At 38.7% G+C, this 21,101-nt stretch overlaps 1 protein-coding gene across 2 annotated transcripts in view; it reads right to left on the bottom strand.

Moving 5' to 3' along the window:
* LNX2 (ligand of numb-protein X 2) overlaps positions 1-21,101 on the bottom strand; it is a 670,209-nt gene that overhangs the window by 54,126 nt on the left and 594,982 nt on the right. For both annotated transcript variants that reach the window (XM_044073272.1, XM_044073273.1), the window contains one exon: positions 1,222-1,590. In XM_044073272.1, the coding sequence (XP_043929207.1) occupies positions 1,222-1,590 (369 nt within the window). The remainder of the gene's footprint in view (positions 1-1,221; positions 1,591-21,101) is intronic.

The raw sequence follows: 21,101 nt of genomic DNA, 5'->3' as shown, positions 1-21,101 counted from the left end.
GCTCACTCGGCTATTGGGGCAAGAGGTCCAGACAGAAAAAGGAAAATAAGTTCATTCATAGGGTCATTACATTACAGAACCTGTCTACTTCCTTCAAATTTTAAGCTTCCACCAAAACTTCTAAAGCACCACTTTCTATACTACTCCCCGACAGTCAAGGATGGCTCATCTCTTTTCTAACCAGTAAACTCTCTGATGACTTACACCCACTGCTACAACTAGGCTACAAGTGGATATTGCAATGAAGTACTGACCAGTTACTGCCAAGAATCAATGTCAAGTTTAAAAAGGCAAAATGGGAACTACCATACTCCATGATGATTACGGCCAGACTACAGCCCTAGGCTGCCACTGGTGAGAAATCAGTGGCAGTTAAACAATGCATATCACTGCCTATGGCACAAACACAAAGCTTTGCCTTTTGCACAATATCACTGACAAAAACCAGAAACAGACATCAGTATGTACATCAGTGGGTGGCTGAAGCATAATTGTGAATGAGCTGGTTTACCTGGCATTTAAAGGCATACAGAAACTTGACTTCCATCTTTAAAGAATGACTGTCTTGGTGGTGGGACGCACAATAGTTTATTGCATTATTTGCATGACAGCCACATTTTTTGTTAGTACTTTTACAACAGAGTGTGTTCTCATTAACTTAATAATTATCTGAAGGAAAGAAATTGACTGCTCTTACATGAAGTATCTGTAAGAGCTACAGGTGCAGGGTTCCCTTAGCTTTTACTGCCTATAGACACTGTATGCTATTATGCAACACACAGCGATGGCTGAGGTGGGGATGTAGTCTTAGAGCTATGCTCATGAAGTTGTTACAACAGATAGTAAACACGCTACAATCTTTCGGGCATGGGGATCAACAGGTAAAACCATAGGGTACAAAAAATATCCCTTCAGTGCTGGGTTTCACTACATCTCAAGAATTTACATTTTAGTATCACTCGCATTACTGAAATTAACTTGCTAAAATATTCAAGTCTTTCATTTCTGTAGATGGCTGACTTACCTTTATCTCACAAAGAAAAATAAAACTACTACTCCTACTACGATACGGACTCATGAAAACAAACAAAGAAAAAAGTCAACAAAAATGTAACCTTATAAAGAATGTAACTAAATTAAAGCAGGTTTTTTACAAGAAGGATAACCTTAAAAAGTGCTGATAACCATAATTTGTTAAATAAAGTGTGCTATACCAAGTACCTGGATAATCTGAGCAGCTAGCTCTGGTGTTCCATGCCTTAGGTCATGTCCATTTATGGCAAGCACTCGATCATTACAGCTCAGTCTTCCATCCTGAGCAGCTAATCCTCCTTCCAGAAGATCAAGGATGAAAACACCAGCCTCATCTGTTCTACGCACTAATTTAATGCCCAGTTGTTCGGACGAGTCTCTTTTATGCAGTATGACATGAAAACTGTCATCTCGTGGTGAGCCACTGTCATGTGGAGCTTGCAGCCGATTACTAAACCGACGTTCTCTGAGGACAGTAAGATGGAGCACAGTGCAGGGCTGGGTGAAGATGGCCCTGGCATAGTCATGAGGCACATTACTGATATCAACTCCATTTACCTGTGGGAGATAAAGGAAAAAGTCTGAGAGCTGTCACTTAACATTTAGCAGCCAGAGCAAGCTACCAGAAACATTTCCTATGAAGAAACCTTCCTGTTGTGCAAACATTTACTGCAACATCTTGATTTCCATTATGTCTTTAAAGCAACCGAAGGCAGCAGATTACAAATGAACCATTTCTTGTGAAAAATACAGAATATCTATAACGTAAATTTGTGAAAAAAATAGATAAAGCACTCAAGGATAACTGAGATATTGTTCTGCAGGACAATAACAGTCGAAAGAATTTGTGATGCCACCCCACCTGCGATGTTTCTACCAGTTAGTTATTCACAATCTGGTATGTTTCAATTAGTTTATACTGCAGTTCCATAAATGGTTGTAAACCCTTCACCTCCTTTACAGAATAACTGAAAGGCATAAAGCAAAATTAAACAGAAGCTCCCATGAGTGGCCATTTTCCTTATTATTTTATTAATTGCTTTTTCTGTGATGATAAACTATGTAGCTTCAGTCGCAGCTAAATCCATATTAAATATTTAAATTATTCTTTGTGGTCTGTGACATCCCCTCCTCTGGACCAGTAATCAAGGAGCCTGATCCCTACCACAGACACCGGTGAAGGATGCTCACTTGGAACAAAAATGGATACAAAGAGTAGTCCAGATGCAGCTCTCTGCACCAAGTACAATTTCCCTTAGCACACAGGGAACACACTCAGTTAGAAAGCTGGGTTTCCCCTCGCTCTCTCTAACTCCAGGCCCCCAATAAGACTCTCCACTGGCACAGCTGTAGACTTGAGTCCTTAGCTAAGTGTTCCAAGCCAAGTCCTCCACCACCCTTCTCTGTAAAACTAGTGATCTCAGTCCCTGCTCCAAGTAGCTGACACACACACACACCTTGAGATTTGATTTTCACAGACACACACATACACACTTGGGAAAGGCTGGCACAGATTTACTCGCTCTGCTACCTTAGGCCAGACTATAAGGTAGTTATATTGCCATCAGCCAGGTACTTTAAGGTTCTTATAGGGGTATACAACTATAATGAATAAAATTAATACTAATACAAATGGTTGTGTTTGACTGATGCAGTACAGCTTCCAGGAACGGCCACAGTATCACCAAATAAATATAAGTACTCTCAAAGGCTACAATATTCTCAAAAAGACCAGCCACAATGACAAGTTTAAATATATTTAGTAATTTAATGCTATTATGTTAATAGTAATATAAGAACATTAAAATACTGAATATCTATTTACAATAAACACCAGAGTTTCATCACAGGAAACATTAAAATAAAACAGATGAATAGATTCACATGGATACAGAAAAACAGTACTTAACTGATCTCACTATATTTTCCTGACTGATCTAAAGAATTACTATCCCCTAGTTCACTTACTACAGCAAGGCAAGATGATGTAGTTGGGTGGGTCCTTCTTGTCAGGTTTCAAAAACAGACTTCCCTGAGACTTCAGTCTCATCTAGTATTAAAACATCATTTCAATGCTGGCTTACAGAAAAACATCATATACACCTGGTCATCTGACTTCTGGTTCCCATACTACCCCCCTTGAGAAACTGAACCAGAATCTCGCACATGTGTGTTATCATACACACAGACAGAGTTTTGCTAAGATGTGTTATAGCATCTGGAAGCCATAAAACCATTTCAACAATTCCACCCTTCTGAGGTAGCAATTAGTTCACTGTTAAGGGCAATACAGCAGAATTTCTAATCCTTCTTTTCACAGACATTTTGTGTCTGGCGGCAATCAGAACTATGGCCTTCCAGGTAATTTAATTTCAGACTATTTTTCAGAGTTAGCTATACTGAGATTAACCTCTTATCTTCTAGTATCCTCTGTTACAATATAAATTCCAGCAGTTACAATACAGTCTGACATACAGATGTATTTCTTTTTCTGTCCAGCAGGACCCACTGTTGGTACATTTTTAACACAAGCAACTTTACAAATACATTTTCAACACAAGCATCTGTACAAATCAGCATACTATACAAATTACATATCATTCTTTACAAAACTCCAGCTAGCTCTGCTGGCATATGGTACACATCCACTGGCCTACTTCTCCTGGCATAGCTGACAATACCTCACATCATCACATGATCTACAATGATTTACTTATAACCTTCTTTACAATGGCATTGATAACATCAAACAAAACATGGTAATTATTCTATCAGTTATAATAATATATCTTTTTAAATGGCACAGTCCCCACAACCTGTTCTGCACAGATCCTTTAATTTATACCTTACCTAAGATCCACACATCAAAATCATTAACTGCAATCAGTCATGGGATTACAGGAGACAACAAGGCAGTTTAGTCACATGACCAATTCCTGCCCTCATGCTGAAACCCTCTTCTCAAGTAGGGCAAAGCAGGTCAATCCTGAGGTATATTTATGGGTACCCATCCAGTGATCCAGGTTTTAATATGAATGATGTTCGGGTGTTAACATGTTTAACATGCAGGGGAAGTTTGTTCCAGAGGTGGGGTAGGCATTGGGTAATAAATTTCTCTCTCCAGTGCATTTTTTATTTGCAGGTGGAGATTAAAATCCCTAGTTCTCATATTAATGGACTTTCGAAGAAGCAGGAGATCAAGGAGGACATGGTCGCTGAACAGAAGGAACAGACTGCCATACAACAGTGTATAAGAAACAATTTAAACAGCATGTCAAGCCTTTCATGGTAGCTCAGGGACTTTAGGCCAAAAATCTTCATGGTTAGCAATATATGGGGCCTTCCAAGTTGGTTAATGTGTCTAAAGCGATACATCCTAATGGGACATAGTTCTCAATAATTAGTATTATTAGAGCTGCATAAAGAGGAGTGATGACTATTTTGACCTGGATTATATGATTTTACATATTAATTAGAAGGCTTTTCTGACCAATGCTTCTACATGGTGGTTGAAGGAGAAGTAATTGTCAACCCACTGTCCAAGATCCCTTACTATGTTACAATTTTCAAGACGGACATTGGCAATTATGTTGAAGGGGACAGTTGTTTACCAAACATGACAATACTACCTTTTTTGAATTTAATTTTAGCATGCTTACTTTACACCACTTATTTACAATGGTTACTTCCTGCTCTAAAATAAAGAGTATCAGAGGAAAATTTAATGATACTGCAGTATGCAGCTATCTGCAGACTTAACTACCTAAAGGGGAAATTCCCAGTTTGGAGATTACAGGAGTAGATGTCAAAAAGGATGGGTTCCAATACTGAGCTCTACAGAACACCACTAGTTACCTTTATACTTTCTAAGGAGGTGCCTACACCTTAACTATGTAGGTTTTACTCTTTACCTGTTTGGCCATCCATCTGATATTGTATGAATTGCCTTTTAAGGCACTTGCGTCTGATGCCAGTAAAGGGCAAAGTGGCAAATGCTTTGACATGATGCAAAATTATCTGTGTAAACAGAATGACCACTGTCTACAGCCGGTGTAACCTTTTCAAAGTTAACTAAACTGAGCAGGCAGTATCTCCCTTTGACACAGTCATACTCATCTGGGTCTAGCCTTATAAGGTTTTTAATAGTATACTTTATGAGGTCAGATATGATGGGATCCATGGCTTTGCAAATCAGATTAATCAGGCTAATGGGTCTCTATGGGCCACCCCTGCATACAGCATCAGCACTGCAGCTCTACCACACTTTGAGGACAAATTCTGTAGCTAAGTTTAGGTTAAAGAATTTAAAGAGGGACTCCACAAGGGCATGTCTGATGCTATTTATTATGCATCCAGGTAAATTATTAGGCAGCCATGGAAGTTGTGGTTTTGGTTTTAGAGAACAACTTCAGTACATATTTTTTGTGATACTAGGAGGTTTAGGGGATTTGAGAATGTTGTGGAATTAAGATAGTTCTTTCACGGGTAAAGTTTACACTAAATTTGTCTGCTAGTATATTTGCTGTGCCTACTGATTCAGAGTAGGTGATGAGGTGATGCCATTTTGGATAAGTTCAGAGCCTAGTTGAGTGTCATTTCTTAGTTTTTTAATGTAACTAAAAAAGGACTTATAATTATCCTTGTCTTCAGAAGCTAAGTTATGTGCAAAATTTGCATTACTAATCCTGACAGCAGCTTTTAGTTCCTTACTGGCATTTTTGATGCAGTCTTGAATACAAGGAATTTTAGTTCTAATTTAAAAAAAGTGTTTTCCTTTCCTTATAGAATTTACTTAAGCTGACAGATCTCCAAGGTTGTTTCCCATTATATCTGGCCCTATTATGGACAGCCATGTCTAGACACTTATCCATGTGAGAAAAGAATTCAGAAAATAATTCCTCTATTTAAATAATAACTGTGCCTGTGTTGGATCTGGTGAAGTTACAAATTAATCTGGATAGGTCACCACAGAGTAGCAATGAATGAAGGAGCTTTAGAGATTTTAAAGAGAACGTTACAAGTTTATGATCATAATCAAGGATGGAGGAACCAGAGGGATGGTACAGATAGTGGCTATTTTAGTTAGGACCAGGTCAAGAACATTATTTCCTCTAGTCACTTGCTTCTGACATTGTCTTATTGAGGGATTCATCCACCTTTTTCCCCATACCATATTTTCTTTTACTTGCTTGTTCCTTCTGATTGGAGTTCGCAACACCTGACTTCAGACCCCTCATATGGCCCACAGCTACATCCTTACTAGGGCCTCCACAATTTTGAGGCATATCCTGATATGTTCTTTTGATGTGCAGGTCCTCCCCCTCCTGAAAGAAATAGTGTCATGACTGTTACAGGCCTTTGTGATTCATGACTGGGAGTGATCAATGGGCCACCATAATACAGCAGTTTGTTTTGGTTACAGCAAATTGTTTGGGAACCTGTCTACATAATGATATGCGGATGGGAGTATAACTGTGTTTGTGAGTGCCATGTGGTGTTTCTAGTGGAGCTTTCACCCGAAACAATATGTAACTTACTCATCTCCACTCACATGCGCTACCTGCAAACTGCCACTCTGTAGTTACATGATCCACAAGTAGGAGGCAACACTAAGCCTCCCCAGTACAGTTTCCCTTTGCATTTCCCAGGAAAGGTAAACAGGCTTCACCGCCTCATGTCTTTCCCCAAAGTCAGCTGGCATCAGACCTTGTCTGGGTCACAGTCCAGGCTTCATCCCTCCATGACAACCCAGGATGTATCCATTTATATGGATTATTCTTTTTCACAAGTCATGCTTAGAAACCTCAATAAATATAAAAATAAGTTTGGCTGCATGGCAATGAGAAATAGAGCTCTGACTGTGTCCCAGATGACTGGGATTTGATTAGCTGCCCTGCTGAAGGAGGAGGTCAGGTGGGGTGGGAAGAGGACTGAAGGGGCTTGGCGTGATTGCCTTTCCTGGTGGTAGGGGAGAGTTGGGAGCACACAGGGTGGGTGAGTTTTGCTGGTGGAGACCATGGAAAACCAGATCCCGTGCTTTGAGGTTGGAGGGTGGGACTGCTTGATGGCAACACCATTTTTCAAGGACAGCCTATTGCATGTCTCCTTCCTCTGTACAGCCAACTATACATGGAGATGTAGGGCTGCAGAAATGAAAAAAAACTTCCACCTCCCTATGATTGCCAACATGCTGGTCCTTTTTAGGTAGCACTTGCCAGCAGTGAAGAATGAACAAATGGGTCAACTTTGGGACAAATGAGTAAAAAAATAAATAATCATGAAAACAGCTGTCAATATTTCCAACCTTTTAATACGAGACATTTTGCTTATTTACTCCTCCTTGCATCTTGGACTCCAACCTTTTAATATGACATTTTCTTTATTTACTCCCTTACTTCCTTTAAAAGACTCAAGAGCCTTCAATGGGAAGAACTATATTTCAACTTTTGTCTAAAAAAGAATTTCGTCCCAAGGGGGCTTAGAATGCAGAAAAAGCCTCTTAGCAGTGGCATCAATGACAGCCTTCTATACAACTGGAAACAAGCCTGAAAGTAGATAAAATCCAGCTAGAACACGACAAGAAGTTACAACTCATCGCCATCGAAGAGCTCACAGAACAAGAAAAAGCTTGCACAGACTTAGACAACAAATCAGATGCAATTCAAGGGATCATAAATAGAACAAGAGAAATTGAAAACAAGATCAAATACAAAAGAATCAATAAAATGAAAAGGGACCCTGACGACTAACATAACCCTGACCTTAAAACCACTATGAGGTTCTTATAGAGATGAAACAATTTGGAAAAAGACAAAACTGGATATCAGCAGCACACAAAGAACACTAACAACTTGCCAAGAGCTACCAACCAAAATACCATCAGATCACCAAGACACCAACCACACCAAGAACAGGATTTTCGCATCACCCATCCATCTCTAACTCAGGATCCTGTACAACCACACCTGGCTGTGCCTCCTCCAGAAACTACAATCCACATGAGCAAGAACACTCCCCAGACAACACCACAACTGTACCAGTAATTGGACCTTTGTCAACCTAAAATATTGGAATTCCCACAGAGCAACTCACACCAAAGGAACAAGACTTGGCAAGACAAGAGAGACTTAAAGCATCTCTGGGAGCCACTCATAGACCCCCACAACAAACAAGGACAGAGAAAACAAAACATCCACAAATGAACGTAATCTGGAATCACTCCGGTACGCGTTCAGTGAAGCTGAATCAAACATACTCAAGAAAGGTTTAACCTTCACACCAGAACAGAGAAGCAGCATGATACATCCACTATTGATCTTGAATGGTTTACAAGGAAATTGAACAGCAAGGCACACTTCCACAATAGGAAACCTATGGATCCCACCACACTGGCCTTGGTCATTACCCTGAAATGGGAAAAAGAACAGTAGTTTTTGTCCTCCCCACAACCAACAATCACATTTGAGAACCGGTGTGAAGCAGACATCGGGAGAATCCTCCAAAAAACACCCAAGAAGAAATTCCACAACATACACATGAGCAAATTTAACAAATTAAATCAGGAGAATTATGAAAGTGGATAAAGGTGGGGGAATACTAGTCACAGACACTTCAACTTACAACATAATCCACGGAATTCTCAACAACCCTAGCCATTATGAACTCAGCGACGTCAGTAAGATCAACCTAGCATATAAGGAACTAATCACAGAAATTACAAACCGGAATGATAAAGGAATGATCAGCAATAGCCAACTAGAATTCCACTTTGTAGAACACCCCAGACTCACATGCATATTTAGGATCCCCAAACCACACAAGAATACAACTGATCCCCCACACAGGCCAATGATCACAAGAAGCACTAGCATCACAGAGCTAATTTCAATATACCTTGAGGTTCAAATTAAGCCTCTTGCTGAGTACAACAAATCCTTCATCCTTGACACCTCCGGCCTACTGAGGAAAATCAAATGCCTGACCATTGACAAAAAAAGCATGGCTTCTATAATAGACATCAAAGCCCTCTACACAGACCTACTCCATGACTACTGCATTAAGACAGTATTCGAAGCATACCAGAAGGAATGGGTAGCATTACCCGAAGAGCTGGAAACCATTCCCAGGCTCCTACAATTACTTCTCAAGAACAGCTACTTTCACTTTGGAAACAACTTCTATTGTCAACGTAGAGGGACAGCTATGGAGACCACCATGGCCCCAAGCTTGGCTAACACAGCTCTTGGTAAATAGGAGGAAGAGACCATATACAAATCTCCATACCACAGCTTCATGTTATTACAGATTTATTGACGATATCTTCATTGTTTGGAACAGCGACCTCCAGAAACTCAAAAGAATTCTACTATTATATTGGAAAATTCACCAGCTTTCTGAAATTCTCAACCTCCCACAGCCAAATTTCAGTCAATTCTCTGGACCTCACTATCACTAAACTAAAGGCAGGAGGGCAACTGTCCAATAACTTATAATGCAAACCATCAGAGTTAACCTGCTACCCCACAGGAATAACATGCACCCTTTCAGAAGAAAGAGGAGCGCCATTAAATCTCAAGGATGCCAGATCACCAGAGTATCCAAAGGACTCTCAGACTTCACCAGAAACATCACTGAACTAGAAAAAATTTCTTAGCCAAAGGGTATAACAAAAGACTAATCAGATACACTTTTGACCCTATCATCACATTAAAGATAAACAGACACTCTCTACTAAAAACTGGGGACACCATTTCACAATTCCACAAAACCCTGAAACAAAAACAGAATAACAAATGGAACAACAGTCTGATCCTAACCTTTTCAGCAGACTGCCAGGAACCTAAAAAAGCCATAACTGACAACTGGTACATCATAAGAGAGAACAACACCCTAAATAAAATACTGGCATCCAAGCCAGTCTCTACCATCCATAGAAACAAAATCACCCGGGACTTCATTGAGAACACCAGCCACACTCCACCAGCCAACCTTAATCACAACCCAGGTACCTATCCATGTGGTTCCCCTTACTGCAACTACTGCAGATTTATATGTGGAAAAGATTCCTTCTACTGTCTTCACAAGAAAGCATTTAGTAGTAAGTGGTATGGCAAATGCAGCATTGCAGTATACAGAGCCCAATGCCAGCACTGTAATGCCTTTTACATTGGTATAGCTATATATAAACTGAAGATTAGGATAGCCTGCTATTATACTGACATATGCCAAGGAATAACTTCCAACCCGATGGTGAAACATGCTACAGAAAAACCTGGACACAACATGTTCCACTTTCTTATTATTTACAATATTATTAATGAACCATTTCAAGCAAATACAAATGACAAGTTTGAGAAAACGGACCTCGAGTGGCAGATAAGACTGGAAGCCAGCAAACCCCCTGGACTAAATACCACAATGTCCATCAAATGAATTCTGAACCTCAGAAAACTTAACACCAAAAATATTACTAATGGGAACACCACCCTTTCCCTAACATATAGTCACTTCCTTTGAAGCAGGATTTTCTATAGTTAACAAAGACTATGGGGCATCACAATCTGTAATGTACTAAACCTGTCAACTTTGGCTTTTTCTGTTACTTCAGTTGATTAATTCTTCCACCTGTTAAGGCCCACGTCAGGTTTTCTCTTCCACCAGTATTTACTCTTCCTTGCATCTTGGACTCTAACCTTTTAATATGAGACCTTGTCTTTATATGGACTTCCTAATATGGACTTTTTAAAATTAACCTTTTTATTAGCTGTCTTACCACTAAACTAGCAGCCTTGTTTAGGGCTTCAGAATTATGTGTGTTTGTTAACGACTAAGTGTCAGTGTTATTCACCTGCTTAGTAACTGTGAATAATTCTACCAACCACTCAGGTAAGACTCCAGACACAGCTTGTATTTTTAGTGCTTTCATTCTTCAGTAGTAAAAACAAGAACTTCCGCAGAAAATACAAGTCAAATGAGAAAAGTAGCTTGCTTTGGAAAGGTACTTACTATGACTTCCTACTTTTGGTAGAATATCTTAACACCAATATGGACTTACTCAGGTTTATGATCAGTGATTATGGTAAAAGCATCAATTACTTGGACATTTCTTTGAGCTTTGATGCCTCTTGAAGGTCCTTTGCAAGTAAAATTTACAGGAAGGAAACATTTGTTAACCATTACTTGCACAGGGACAGTTTACATCCATCACATATGAAGAGGGGTGTTGTAAAGGGCCAACTAATCAGGCTTACTAGACTGACCACTGACAATATTTTTCTAGACGAGACTTCCAAACTCAGGAATTTTTTCATTGATTGAGGTTATGATCATAACAGGTTAGTCTGCATTGAAAACGAAGTTTCATTGCTTAGGGCTACAAAGCTCGACCTGTCTTGGGTAGTGTTTCTTCAGCAATCTCTTTGGTCAGTGATGTCAAATGTGTGTCAACATCTACCAATTATGTTTGCTTTCAGCAACCTTTTCCTATCCCTATTTCTACTGACATGCCCATTATTAGACATTGTCACTAACAACTGGAAAATTATATTGGGCAACACCGATCTTGCCAATGTCACTGGAGACAAACCTTTTTTACCTACAAAAAGATGTTAAATTTGAAATTCATCTTTGAACGTACACACTCAACACATGCCAGGCACCTTTCGTTGTGGCAAGTGTAAGCAATGTAGGTACATCGCTCATTTGTCCTCAGTGTATTTCAAACCGGTGGGTACTTACATTTGGGCAAACAAAAGATTTGACAGTAATGCACTTGTTAAACATGATCTTTTATGTAGTGACTTTAAGAAGTTCCCTTTTTTCATTTTAGATTTTCTACATACACAGAACTTTTGTGGTGACAGTAACAGTTTGCTTGAATGCAGTAAATCTGCATGGCAAATTCGGCTTAGAGCCGATCATGATCTTGGACTTAATGAACACATAATTATAAAGTGTTTTTTATTGATCCAAAAGTTACACTAATAGTTTTTTTATTTTTTATTAATTTTATACACACACACACACACACACATATATATATATATATATATATATATATATATATATATAATTTTTTTCCTATATTTTTTAAACTATATGACATTAGTTTTTTTATTATTCTTCACTTGCACTTTACATTTCAGTTCAAGTATTTCTTTTTGTGACAACACCCACTATTTAAAGATTGGCAGTGTTTAGTCATGTGATTTTTTTTCTGGCACTCTTTCTAAACTGATTTTCTCATTTGACTTGTATTTTCTGATGAAGTTCTTGTTTTCATTATTAAAGAACGAAAGCCCTAAAAAAATACAAGCTATGTCTGGAGCTTTGCCTAGGTGGTTGGTAGAATTTTTCTCAGTTACTAATTTTGGTTTGTGTTCTACTATGCTTTTGGTGTTCTTACTCACCTGCTTGTTACCAGAATTTTAGATAGGCCAACTCATGTGGGTCTATATCATAAGAACAAAAGCACTAAATTGGGAAGGCTATAACGATCAAAAATGCCAGACCTTCAAGTGCTTTTTGTGAGATTGCAGTATAGTGAAGATTAGAATATTTGCCCTTTCCTCACTGTACTGCAATCTCAGACTTGGTATATATATTTAGCGGGGGGTGTGGGCGACGCAGCCCCCCACAATAGCGAGTTTGAGGTCTGGCATTTTTGATCTTTAGAGGTTTGCAATTCAGTGCTTTCATTCTTATAATACAGAGCCCTCTTCCAACAGTTACTAAAGATAAGTTTATTTCACTCCCCATTTTTAACATCCCCTTCCCCCCTTTTATCTACATCACATTTCTAAATACTTTGGCAAATGCTCACCTCCATCCAGCCTTAACTAGTTAAATCCTCTAGCATGCCTTATTCTATCCTAATAATTACTCAACAATTGGCCAACAACTGGTAATTATTTTTAATTATCTTCTTTTTATATGCCTCACATGTAGAGAAATGTAAGCCACAAGTTAAAAAGAGTAACACCTGCCTTGCATAATAACATATACATTCTCACTCATTTTATGCAAATCTAACTGCTGATAATGCCCCCAAACTGCAAGCAAACCCTTGCGTAACATGTACAACAACCTGACTCTAACCTCAACCGGCAAGTATCCCGCACTACCACCCAGCTTTTATCCTTCATCCCTGGCTGACCTACAGCCCAACTCAAACCTCTACTTTAGTTTAATTTAATTACACAAAGTAAACTACAACATTTTATGTCAGGAACCCTCACCATGGTCCAGATACTAATTTACGTCTTCATTAAAAAAGTAATTTAAGTCTTGCTATCATATCCCCCACACTAAAATTAATTTTATGGATGAATCCATGTTAAACTAATCAAAAGTTAGCTCTATGCATATCGCACATCCCGATCAGTCCCACAATTTAAAACCACACAATACATATAAAATAATATCCTGAGCTAACATATTAGATTATACTCCCACACATCGCTCAACCTCTTTATTTTAAATAAAATTTTCAGCACCAATACACATATTCCATAACTCATCTAATTTTTAATCTACCCTCAGGCAGATCTGAAGAAGCTTAGGTGAAAGCATTTGCAGAATCATTATCACAATTTGCCAGCATACCTAATTTCCCTTAGATATACAACCCTGCAAAAACTCTTTGCTCATATTTATATTCTTATAATTTAAAGTCCAAGGTAAAGCTTATTTTTAAGCTCATCAGCAAAGCTGATACTTAAAATCCACTCAGACGCCAACATTTGCTGAACTACAACAAAGCCCATAACTTCAATCTTTTCCAAAACAGTCATACTCATAATTTTAATATACAGTGGATATAAAAAGTGTACACACCCCTGTTAAAATGCCAGGATTTTGTCATATAAAAAATGAGACCATAATAAATCATTTCAAAAGTTTTCCCACCTTTAATGTGACCTATGACCTGTACAATTCAATTGAAAAACAAACAAATCTGTTAGGGGAAAAAATATAAAAAATAAAAAAGCATACTATAAGCTGATTGCATAAGTGTGCACACCCTTAAACTAATACTTTATTGAAGCGCCTTTTGATTTAATTACAGCATTCAGTCTTCTTGGGTAGGAGTCTATCAGCATGGCACATCTTGACTTTGCAATATTTGCCCACTCTTCCTTGAAATAGCACTCCAAATCTGACAGATTGTGAGGGCATCTCTTGTGCACAGCCCTCTTCAGGTCACCCCACAGATTTTCTATTGGATTTAGGTCTGGGCTCTGGATGGGCATTTTAATAGAGGTGTGTACACTTTTTATATCCACTGTATAAGTGTTTGTAGTTTTATGTTTCAAACCGGCGAGTTTTAATTATTTTATTTTGTATTTTGTGTTTGAATTATGGTCGCACCAAACCATTTTGGTGCCATTAATGCATCATTTGCTCAAATGTTAATCATATATCACGCCTACACATGCAGGTCTTAGAATGAAGACACTCCTCAAATCTTCTATTTAAGAAAAAGGCATCTTTTGTTAGAGCAACACTCCTCTGATTGTACCCATTTTAAGAATAAAAAGACCAGGGAAAAGTACTGCAACAGTGTTGTGAGTGTTTTCTTTACTTACAAGGACTTCTTTTAATACCAATAGGTCTGAACTTAGAATAACCTGAATATTTCCAATCTGCACCCTCGAGTCATTGGGAACTCTGGATACTGAACAGCGATACAACATTAGGTCTTTCAGGTAACATGAACCATCTACTTTTAAACTCTTCATACTTAATTATTAGTTTTACTTGCTTCTGTGCTTGCTGAGTAGCAAGAATTCCTAGTGACCTGGGATATCTACATTGGGGTCAGACTTTTTTATCTTTTTAAATTTAATTCAGGACTTAAGCTAGCATTCAATGTATTTCATCCTTGCAATAGTCTGCTGAACTGAATAAACACCTAAAATGCACTCTATCAATAGTAAAACAAAGCAATTACCTTACTAAAAAAACACTGTCAAGTCAAAACAGTTTATACAGATTAATTTTATTAGAAATAGCATTTTATAAATACAAGCACTAGAGTATATTTGGAAACTTAACTATTGATTCACACTGTTTATTTCACAGTAAGACAATGTTCTTACAAAAAGTTTCAAAAGGATACTTACATCATTAAAAAGCAAGTAAAACATATTCATTAGACTCACGTTATATTCACACTGGTGTAACAGATTAGTAATCAAATAATATTAAGCCCACATAATTAGCTAAACTATAAAGCCTAATATGCTGAAATGTAATATTATTATCAACATAAAAGTTCTGTTTACTTTATCAACTCTTTAATTTATTTGCTCAAGTGTAAGAATAAAAAAAGTGTTCAAAAAGTAATAAATTGTGTTGTTTTGCTCCCTATATTTTGAAATAAAACAGCATTGCTTATAACTGTAAAAATGTTCACCCCTACTTAGATGGACAAAAAACCCCTAATTTTTCTTTTTTGTTTTATTCAAATGCCATAAGGTTTAATACCTTTAAGTTTCTAAGAATAGCCATACTGTTTGCCACTGGCCAGTTGACCACTACTGAAAATGTCAGACCTGAACGATTCTTGGCATCCTGCCACACTGGACAGACTTAAAGAAGAGAGTGTTGCATGATCCGCATTTTGTCTCTCTTCTGTGAGTCTGTGTGTTCTTGCAATTTATACCTGTGGCGCTGGGCTTGCCTCAGGCTGCAAGGGGACTTCCCTCTATAAAAATGTTTTTTTTGTGTGTGTGCAATGCAACTTTGGAAGTATTGCTGTTTTTAATAGCCATCTCCCAAGTTTTTAGATTTTTTTGTGTTGTGTGTCAATTAAAACAGACAAGATTATTCATAGTGGAATTATTTCCAAGTATAATTCAGAAATATGATGCAAAAGGTTTAATTAAGTCAACAAATGCAAAGTACACTTATATAAGTTGAACTTACCATAACAGCAGATGTTTGAATGATCACTGCTGAAGTAGCCCAAGCTATATGGGGTTTTATTCTGACCAGGGCATAACAGCCGGCCACATTCCAAAGCTTCGGGGCACCTTCCACATGCCCAAACTGTCAATATGCTTGAGCTGATCTGACTAAATGACAAGTTTAGGTACAAAGCCCTTCAGAGCTTTCCTGCCAGTACAGAGACAGAGAGAGAGAGAGACTCAGCTTTGAAAGGATAATGTTAGGAACAACAAAAAATTAACTGTCCATACCCTGGCATAAAAAGCACATAAAAAAACAAGGGGGAAGAAGGAAGGTAGTGGCTACTGCAGAACTACTAGTCTTATGGTAAGTGCAACTTATACTACTGTACTATGTTCATCATATTTATCACTGCGGTGCAGTAGTCTTAGCTAGGTCGGTAGATTACCATAGCTAACAACATATGGGAGGTGGAAGGAGAAGAGTCCAGAAGCCCCTGGAGAATGATCCTAGCAAAGCTTGATCTGTAAAATTATATAAAGAGGACCAAATAGAAGTTTCTAGACTACTTCTAGAATCCAAGCCTTTTCAAAAAGCCACAGATGACGTCAAGGCCCTGGTAGAGGGGGCCTTGACCCTGTCTGGAATAGTTTTGTTAAGGTGAGTATAACAAAAGTAATAGTCTTAGACAACCATTTGAAATAGTTTGTTTTGACACAGGTTGACCCTTCTTCTTACCTTCACAAGAAATGGACTGATCCGAAGATCTAAATCATATAGTTCTGTCAAGACAGTAACTGAGTAATCCATGAACATCCAAGGTATGCTGTATCCTTTCTCCCTCATTTTTAGGTTCAGGAAAGAAAACAGGGAGATGGATAGTTTGGCTTAAAGTAATCTTGGATACCTCTTTAGGCATAAAAGAAGGATTAGTTCTCAAAGAAACCCTGTCCCTACGGAAAATGAGATTGGGTTGACTCACTATAAGAGTTTAAAACTCAGACACCGTTCTCGCAGAGGTCAGCACAATCAGTAAAGCTGTTTTCCATGTTAAGAATCTCAGGTCAGCCAGATTAGCTGGTTCAAATGGAGCAAGTGTTAGCTTCTCTAACACAAAATTAAGATTCTAAGGAGGGGTCATCAGTTTTTTTGGAAGCCTACTATGCAAAATCCCATTCAATAACATTCGGACATGAGACTGCATTGAAAGAGTAGGATCCATGGGCAGACATGTTGAAATGCACAATAAATGAACCTTGACAGAGAAATAAGAAAGGCCATAGGATAGTAAAGCACACAAATATGGTAAAACCAGGGAACAACTAGCTGAAATCCTTTTCCATTTGCTAATATTGATTTCCTATTAGCAGGCTTTCTTGTCTTGATTAGTACCTGCTACATATTCTCAGTAAACAGGTGCCAAAAAGGAATTAAGATCCTATCATCCAGGTAGTCAATGAATGATGACTGATGTCGGGATGTATCAAACATCCTTCTTTCTTGTGTAAGTAGATCCAGTCTGTGAGGAGGCTTGTGGTAATTGCCTTTGGCTATTTCCGAAGGGAGAATCATGGTTGCCTGGGCCAAAAGGGAGTCATCACAATGATCTTGGAGGATTTCTTCTAAATTTTCAGAAGTACCCAGGATATCAGTGGAAAGGGTGGAAGAGCATGCAGGAACATTCCTTTTCAAGGAAAAGATGAGGCATCTGTCTTCCAGACCTTCTTGCATGGAGTCCTGGAACAGAATCTTGTTAGTTAATTGTTCAAACAGGAGACAAAGAGGTCTCTATGTGAGGAACTCCCCAGAGAAGGATCAAATCTTGGATGACCCCCATGATCTAGTTTCCATTTGTGAGGGTCTGCCCTGGTCCTACTCAGCTTGGCTACCACACAACTTTGCTCTGGCGGAATGTGAGATGTCTGTAGAGTGAGACTGTGCTGTGAAGCTATATCACAACCTAACTTGGGTAGTCTGCAAAGGGGTTATGACTTGGTTAACTCTTGTCTGTTGATGTACCATATGACTGTTGTATTGTTTGTAATCAACTGAAGAGGTCCTGGAGATCAAAGAAGGTTCATAAAGTTGAGTGCCTTGATCAGGGCAGGCATCTCCCTGATATTTATGTGCTTGCATCTGTCCTTGGTGTCCCATAGCCCCTCCACACACTTTTACCTCTCCTGAAAATGCTTCCCAAGCAAAGTCTGAAGTATCTGTGGTGACTGAGTGCTTTGGACGAGGGTGGGAGAATGAGAGACCTGGATTTAGGGATATCTGTTGCCTCCACCAAAAGCTTTCTCTTGACAAACCTCAGCACTCCCCAGCACTGGGATATGAAAAAAGAATGAATGATGATGCTGGGACAAAAGAGATTTCAGATACCACTGTATCTTTCTTGTGGGGATTCTTGCCAGGGATATCATGACAATCAAAGCCATGAGACCCAAAATCCTAAGGTATTCTCTTGCAGTGATGGAAGGCTGAATGGAAAACCTAAGAGATAGATCTAATAAAGATCCAAGAGAGTGAGGGAGAGATTCCTGACACTTTGAAAAAAAAATCTGCAAAGATAAGCAAGTCATCTAAGCATGGAAAAATGTGGATACCCTCAGCCTGCAATGAGCTATAACTGGAGCTAGACACTTTTTGACAACCCTTTGTGTAGTGGATAGTCCAAAGGGTAAGAGAGAGAACTGATAATGTTATCCAAACAACAAAACCTTACAAACATCTGATGTATGGATGAATAGGGATATGATGATAAGCACTATCAGAAAAAGGGTTAGTAAAAGAAAGATCCAGAACTTGTATACAAGCATTTTCTTTCTTTGGTACAAGGAACATCCTTGAATAAAAATCCTTCCCCACATGGGAAGGGTGAACTACTCCTTGGGTTAGCATGTAATGAAGAATAGGTGCAAACAAAATAATCTGATCTGGAAGCTGAGGAATGACCCCCTGGAAAGGAGGAATTTCCTCCCCCTACCATCTAATCATCAGGTAACCCTGATGAATGATTTTCATAACCCATTTGTCTGAAACAATCTGATGCCAAAGACAAAAGTGGAGATTCAGACATCTGGAAAAAAATGGGACGAGGGTAGGAGGGGGGGTCACAAGATCTAGTGAATAGACTGTCCTTGGTTTTGGGAAGTTTGAGACTTGTTTTTGGAGCCCTCTTACCAATTCTTCTTAATCATCTGTTTACCTGAATTTTTTGAGACTATTTTGAGGTGACAGAAAATCCCTTGGACAAACTGGAAAAGGAGGGCTGACAAATCTTAGAAATTCCCTGGATCAGCTTGCCCCTTTCATCACACTTTCTGACAAGCTCTGCAGCAGAGGGGAAATGCACTAAATCTCTAGCCAATGGAAATTTTAAAATCTCATTTTTAACATCATCTGACAGGTTCTGAGAATGCAGCCATGCAAATCTCCTCAAAACAGTACCAGTGTCCATACTAAGAAGTATCAACAGAGTCATACACACACTGCAAACAATGAGTAGTGACCTGTGCAACAGAAGAAACTGTTATTTATAGCAGAATTTTCCTCACAAGAAAAAAAACAGCAGATAAAACATTCCTCATTCTTTTATAATTTGTCAGAACAAACTTTAACATCTGGGACTGACAATTCAAAATTGTTAAAATCAGAGTTGCAGAAGTATGCATTTTTTCCCATGCATATCAATAATTTTCCCACTTTAGCAGCAGTGGGATCAGCTAAAGCCATAGCTGTTGGGTCTAGTTTGGGAATACTGTATAAAAATTTAAAAGACGGAGGAACTTTATACATCATTTCGGCCGCTGTAGTGGTAGCAGCTGACTATCAGAAAAACGCCGGCTGCAACACACACATCTTCTAAAGGAGGGAGAACAGGAGGACTGCATGTAGGTTCTGAAAAATCCTTCTTTATCAACTCATTGTTTTTCTTGAGGGACTGAGAAACCCCAGTGTTTGCCTACTGAAAACATATCACATTTTATAGTCTCTGAGAATGACAACCCCCCCCCCCCCCAGGAAGAATTAGAAACTGAACTTTCTGAGTATGAATCAGAAATCTGAGGAAACAAATGTATCCATCCCTGCATCTCCCTGTTCAGATTAAGAATCTTGAATCTCTTCCGAAAAAGATGAATCCCTCTTTCTTTTACTAGAAACTACTTTACAAGAAAGATCAGCCTCACTTAAACCCTGAGCCACACCCAGTAAATTACAGCGCCATATTGAAATGTCAGCACTCAAAATGCCAAGTGCTGACAAGCCAAACAGAGACCAAAAACACAGAAGAGCGAATCTTGAAACTTGCTCTTCTTCTTTAAACTTATCCAAACTTATATATACCAAGTCTGACATGGCCTTACCTTGGAGAAAGGTAATATTCCAAGAAATAGCATTTTGGACTAGTCTGTTCTTTCAGTCAGTCAGTGTCCGTATTTTGGGACTCGCCCTAGAGGGTCCCAACATTTCAAATGTTTACATAAACTATTCCTATCCAAAAAAAATTGAGGAGAACAATAAATACATGCTTGCTTTTCTGTTTCTTTTTGACAAGAAAAATGGGGCCAAACATGTTACTAATGGTAGTAGATATTTCCCCAGGGATGGACACAATAGGGAAACCTTCGTGTTCCCTCTCCCAGGACCAACAAGAGTGGCTCTCTCTTGCCACAGATGAGACCCTATCTGCTGCAGAAGACATAGCTAACCCTTGGTCCATAGTGGCTGTAGGTGTTACACCAGATGGATCTAAGGTAACAGATGAGTGGTCTGAGGTACAACAAATGGTTGCAGCAGAGTCACCCACCTACAGCTGAGGCAAATTGCTAACCTGATGTGGAATGAAAGCTTGTATGCTTAACTTTTTCCTTTTGTGGCTGGAAGAAGGACCAACTAAGGAACCGGTAATCTGTTCTATAGTCAAGCCGAAAATGGTGCGAATTTCCTGGGGAAGACGAACAGCTATGCTGGTAAACACTCCATTCCACATAAGTTACTTTTTTTTACAGATACAACACAGTAAAAAGCACTTTAAAACACTATGCCAGCCTCACAAAAGAAAAAGAAAAATAATTTCTCCACAGAAAAAAAATTTCAGTTACCTTACACTTTTACACTGACAGAAAAAAAATGAGTGCTCAGTTTAAAAGTATGTT

This window comes from Protopterus annectens, chromosome 5.part1 (assembly GCF_019279795.1).
Source record: "Protopterus annectens isolate FY-2018-M chromosome 5.part1, PAN1.0, whole genome shotgun sequence".
Classification (NCBI taxonomy): Eukaryota; Metazoa; Chordata; order Ceratodontiformes; family Protopteridae; genus Protopterus; species Protopterus annectens.
The sequence above is the reverse complement of the archived record's forward strand: the minus strand, read 5'-3'. Positions and strand labels throughout refer to the sequence as shown.